Source organism: Cebus imitator, unplaced genomic scaffold (assembly GCF_001604975.1).
Source record: "Cebus imitator isolate Cc_AM_T3 unplaced genomic scaffold, Cebus_imitator-1.0 Scaffold76, whole genome shotgun sequence".
Classification (NCBI taxonomy): Eukaryota; Metazoa; Chordata; class Mammalia; order Primates; family Cebidae; genus Cebus; species Cebus imitator.
This window is the reverse complement of record NW_016107391.1, coordinates 7,590,810-7,596,825: the sequence shown is the minus strand read 5'-3', so window position 1 is coordinate 7,596,825 and position 6,016 is coordinate 7,590,810. Positions and strand designations below refer to the sequence as shown.

The 6,016-nt window shown below is 41.7% G+C and overlaps 1 protein-coding gene across 1 annotated transcript in view; it reads right to left on the bottom strand.

The window, feature by feature from the left end:
• Positions 1 to 397: 397 nt before the first annotated feature.
• The window catches only part of SAR1B (secretion associated Ras related GTPase 1B), a 29,466-nt gene continuing 23,847 nt past the window's right edge, over positions 398 to 6,016 (bottom strand). The window contains exons 5-7 of the mRNA XM_017532368.2: positions 4,480 to 4,583; positions 2,053 to 2,184; positions 398 to 1,044 (exon numbers count right to left, since the gene is read on the bottom strand). Coding sequence (XP_017387857.1) covers positions 928 to 1,044; positions 2,053 to 2,184; positions 4,480 to 4,583 — 353 coding nt within the window. The 3' untranslated portion in view covers positions 398 to 927. The remainder of the gene's footprint in view (positions 1,045 to 2,052; positions 2,185 to 4,479; positions 4,584 to 6,016) is intronic.

Here is a 6,016-nt window from a genome sequence, read left to right as displayed (position 1 = left end):
ACCCAATTGGGCACCAATAAGACTGGAGCACTTCAGAATCAGACAACTGGGATGGAACTACAGGGCCTACCAAACTGAGAATCAACCTTGTGTACCATAAATGTGCTTTTCTTCAGAAGGCCAATCCCACAGGGACTAGGACACAGACCCCATCAGCAATGGCAGTGGCCACATCGCTAATAAAAATACACATGATTCAGTGATATGTGGTATCAGGTGCAACTGACCACAACCGTCTCATGGTAAATATAAAAGCCTTGAGAGGCTTAAATGCTATCTAAATATTCTGAAGGAATCTCCTTTCCCAACAACCACCTCATATGTCTAATGTTAAATACTAAAATTTTTAGAGTATACTAACTAGATAAGACACATTTAAATGAAACATTTGCCCAACAAGGATGCCAAACATTAGAGTTTGTTTTATTGCATGACGTTTGCATAAGAAAAAATGTTATTGAAAACTGTAAGGCATCATGCAATCATTGAATAAGCTAATTATTAACTGTACACTTAAGATAGGTGGACATATAATCTAAAATTTAAAAACTAGTTCCAAAAAAGTACATAAAAAATTTAACATGATGAGCTTTTAAATATGGTTTATATTTATAATTTCATGTTGTTAAAAAGTGCTTCAAATGTACTGCTGGAAAGTTGCTCTTTATAAATGGCCCTGGGGTGATGTCAGATTATAAACTGTAAAAACCAATTACTTTTATGGAATTAGAAAGCTAACATTGTGATATTGAAACTTACTTGAATCAGTTTTCAATTCTCACTCCAATTAAGTTGATATAATATTAATAATCTAAAAAACATGTTTTATAACCAGCAAAAGTCTATTGAATTCAAGTTATGCATGTTGAGCAATCAAATCTCTAAGTAAGCCTGAACGTTGAGACCTGGAACCAGAGTGGGTCTGTGTTAATCGATGTACTGTGCCATCCAGCGGAAGCCTTCTCCGTAACCTTGTCTTTTGAGCACACTACACATGAAAACTTCTAAGGGTCGGGCATTCAGTTCTTTCAGAGATACACTCCCCTAGAATAGAAGAGAGATATTTTGTTGGAGTTTTATGAAATTAATAAAGCCCCACATCCCAGCAGAATTATAGGTTCTATTTTAGAACAAAGAGTGACTGTGATAAATCCGTGTCTATGTTAAAGTCATGGCTGCTTGGCATCCAGGTCCCCTAAACATCACAAAAAGCCTCCTTCTCTCATGCTACCTTAGGACAGGATGGCCACTCAGTGGGAAAGAGGTGAGCTTGCGAGATACCCAAGGATGAAAATAATCTGACTTAGATTATTTCCAAACTGACTTCGCTAATATTAAACACAAACATTCCCTGAGAAGGTTTGTGACCAAACAAGGCATTTCCTAAAATTAATGTGGAGCAAATTTATAAAAAAGACAGAAAACAGACCAAAGTCTACTTTGTCTAACATAAGAGCCTCCTGCTGTATGCTGCAGTATTTTTCCACCCTGAAATAGTATATGTAAACCAAGAAAATTTTGTGAACCTCTGGGGTTCTTCCATTGTTTATCTGGAATTTTTCAATGCTGATGTTTCCCCCAAAACAAATCCTAAGAAAAGTGAATACCAAAACAATGCATCTTAAAGCTTACTATAAAGTGTATGTTCAGAAAACCCTAAAATATTCCTATGACCAGGTTTATGTCTTATTTATCTCTGGTGAACTCAGGGGCCTAAACACACTACTGCCATGCTTAAACACTCAAATACATAGTTTGGGGGCTGATTCTCAAAATGCATGATAAATAACTCTGAAAGCTTTAATTTGGTTTCCCATAACCACAAGCCTTAGGCATAACTGATCCTTGACATTTTTATTGTCACCAAGAAAAGGTTTCATTCCGTGGTAGAAAGAAATGAAGACACTAAGAAGACCCACATGTATAAATGACAGTTTTCTTTAAGAAAAAAGAATGATAATGGGCTTGTATAGTTGGACAATAGTAATTTAAGAAGACATTTGTACCATAGAATTAAACATTCATACCCATCATAATTTTTTTTTTTTTTACCTTTCCTGTTGTCTGACCATATAAACCAAACATCTCTCGTAACCTCTCTTCACTGATGGCTTCAGGTCTGTCGATCTTATTCCCAAGAATCAGTATAGGCACATTAGCAATGGTTTCATCTGTCATTAGTGACTATAAAAAACAAGAGTTGATATGAAACCATCCAAAGAACTTATTTTGATATGATAAAATAGTAAAGGACTCATTTTCTACCATATCATGTAATAACAACTTTCTTTAGCAAACTTCCCCCACATTTTAAAGTGACCTCAGGGCCGGGCGTGGTGGCTCACGCCTGTAATCCCAGCACTTTGGGAGGCCGAGGCGGGTGGATCACAAGGTCAAGATCGAGACCATCCTGGTCAACATGGTGAAACCCCGTCTCTACTAAAAATACAAAGCTGGGCATGGTGGCACATGCCTGTAATCCCAGCTACTCAGGAGGCTGAGGCAGGAGAATTGCCTGAACCCAGGAAGTGGAGGCTGCGGTGAGCCGAGATCGCGCCATTGCACTCCAGCCTGGGTAACAAGAGTGAAACTCCGTCTCAAAATAAATAAATAAAGTGACCTCAATGAAACCATAAGCTCAATTCTTCTGTCTTTCTAGGGCTCTTCCTGTAAATGTGTACTCTGCTCACCCTGTAAAGCAGTGACATAGAGTGTATAGAATCAGCACCTTAGAGGTAGACAGATCTGGTTTCACTTCTGGTTCTACTGCTGTCTCTTTCTTTCTTTCTTTTTTTTTTTTTGAGATGGAGTCATGCCCTGTTGCCCAGGCTGGAGTACAATTGTGCAATCTCAGCTCCCTGCAACCTCCACCTCCTGGGTTCAAGCGATTCTCCTGCCCCAGCCTCCTGAGTAGCTGGGATTACAGACATGCACCACCACACCCAGCTAATTTTTGTATTTTTAGTAGAGACAGGGTTTCACCATGTTGACCAGGCTGGTCTAAAACCTCTGACCTCACAGTCCACCCGCCTCAGCCTCTCAAGGTGCTAGAATTACAGGCATGAGCTACCAGACCCAGCCTCTACTGCTTCTGAGATGTAACTTTGGGCAAGTTAGCCTGACTGAAGCTCTAGAGAGAATTAGGAACAGTAGTATCTACCCTATGAAGTTGAGAATTAAATGAAGTAACACACACAGTCTCTGGGGCAAAGTAGGAACTCAGGCATTCTCTGTTCTTGTTTCGTAACCATAGAACCTACCTGGACTTTTCCACATGTACAAGTATTTGTTTGCCTGCTCTGGGCAGAGGCATGGTAGGATCAACCTTCATTCAGATCATGGACCTGCTTACTCTGTGGCCCCAGATCTAGTGTTGACCTTGTCTGTGGCTGTTGGGCCCCTTTACAAAGTATGTGACCTGGGATACTGGAAAGGAGGTAGCTACATATGCCTCTGCTCACTCCTGGGAGTAGTGTCAAAGATGGCATGTCCTATCATTTCAGGTTGTGGCTTAAGAAATAACATCCTAGCATGACCGGGGACTCAAGATCAACCCACTCTAGGAATACAGCAGACATGAAATATACTAAAAAGGTATATTCTGTACAGGGTGAGCTTCTTTTTTTTTTTTTTTTTTTTTTAGACGGAGTTTCACTCTTGTTACCCAGGCTGGAGTGCAATGGCGTGATCTCGGCTCACCGCAACCTCTGCCTCCTGGGTTCAGGCAATTCTCCTGCCTCAGCCTCCTGAGTAGCTGGGATTACAGGCACGCACCACCATGCCCAGCTAATTTTTTGTATTTTTAGTAGAGACGGGGTTTCACCATGTTGACCAGGATGGTCTCGATCTCGTGACCTTGTGATCCACCCGCCTCGGCCTCCCAAAGTGCTGGGATTACAGGCTTGAGCCACCGCGCCCGGCCAGGGTGAGCTTCTTAAGTCTTCATAAAGATGTCTGTGTTGGTACCTTCTCAATAGCTACAGTTACTCAAAGTTACTCCCTCTGCATTTTATTTTATTTTTGTTTTTTGAGATAGAGTCTCGCTCTGTTACCAGGCTGGAGTGTAGTGGCATGATCTCAGCTCACTGCAACCTCCACCTTCCCGGTTCAAGTGATTCTCCTGCCTCAGCCTCCTGAGTAGCTGACACTACAGGCACACACCACTATGTCCAGCTAATTTTTATATTTTTAGCAGAGACGGGGTTTCACCATGTTGGTCAGGATGGTCTCGATCTCTTGATCTAGTGATCCACCCACCTCGGCCTCCCAAAGGGCTGGAATTACAGGCATGAGCCACCAAGCCCGGGCCGTCTGCACTCTGAGTAGTCACCACTTAAAGCAATCATTTAGCTCAACAAATTGCTAAGAGTTTCATCAGAGACTGCAGAAAAGCAGCACTCTAATAACCATATCTCCAACCAACTTCTTCAGACTTACCACAGTGATTTGACTATATTTAGTTTCAATTATGTAACTTACATCAAGTTCTTCTTTTGATTCTAACAGCCTTTCATAGTCTGCACAATCCACCAGAAATACAATGCCATTGATAGCAGGAAGGTAGTTTTTCCACACTCTTCGAGCTAACAAAAACAATCAGGAGTTAGAGTTTATTTGCTGGTCAAACCCAGCAGATGGTTTAAGCAAAGAGTCCAACAAGATATCAAGGCCAATAATCCCTTAGCTGCTGCTACTTCACAATATATTCATGTCAATCTTTTACCCAATGGTGCCAATTTCTTCTGAGAACACCAAAGAGGAAATTTCAGTCTTTGCTTGATTGTGGGCAAGTCAAATACTTTAGTCTCTTCCAATTATTGTATGTAAGAAGTAGAATATTTAAAAGAATAAAAATAAAAATAAAAAAAGTAGAATATTTGCCACCAGTGCATAATGATACATGTTAAATTCATTGGAGGACTGCTACTATATAAATCTAAAATATAAGCCGTAAAAAACCTATATGTATATGTAATTACATATATATAAAGTGTGTATTTATATTACACATATATGCAGTGTTCATTTTTTGACATTTCTAGTTATCAGATTTTTTTTTTTTTTTGCCATAGTAAATTGGGAATGAGTGACAAAAGGAAATTAATACTAGGTGTAAGCGTGTTAAATTAGAATAATAAGGCCAGGTGTTGTGGCTCACGCCTGTAATCCCAGCACTTTGGAAGGCCAAGGCGGGTGGATTGCTTGAGCTCAGGAGTTCAGACCAGCCTGCACAACATGGTGAAACCTCATCTCTACAAAAAATACAAAAAATTAGCCAAGGCCAGGTGAAGTGACTCATGCCTGTAATCCCAGCACTTTAGGAGGCTGAGACGGGTGGATCACCTGAGGTCAGCCATTCGAGACCAGCCTGGCCAACATGGTGAAACCCTGTCTCTATTAAAAACACAAAAAGTAGCCAGGCATGGTGGCATGTGCCTGTGATCCCAGCTACTTAGGAGTTTGAGGCAAGAGATTCGCTTGAACCTGGGAGGCAGAGGTTACCGTGAGCTGCGATCACACCACTGCACTCCAGCCTGGGTGACACAGCGAGACTCCATCTCAAAAAAAAAAGAAAAAAATTAGCCAAGTGTGGTGGCGTGCACCTGCCCAGCTACTTGGGAGGCTGAGGTAGGAGGATGGAGCACAGGAGGCAGAGTCTGCAGTGAGCCAAGATCACACCATTGCACTTCCAGCCTGGGCGACAGAGCCAGACTCTGTCTCAAAAAAAATAAGTAAATAAATAAAAAAAATTTTTTAAAAAGCAAACTGTTAGGCCGGGCGCGGTGGCTCAAGCCTGTAATCCCAGCACTTTGGGAGGCCGAGGCGGGTGGATCACAAGGTCAAGAGATCAAGACCGTCCTGGTCAACATGGTGAAACCCCGTCTCTACTAAAACTACAAAAAATTAGCTAGGCATGGTGGCGCGTGCCTGTAGTCCCGGCTACTCAGGAGGCTGAGGCAGGAGAATTGCCTGAACCCAGGAGGCGGAGGTTGCGGTGAGCCGAGATCGCGCCATT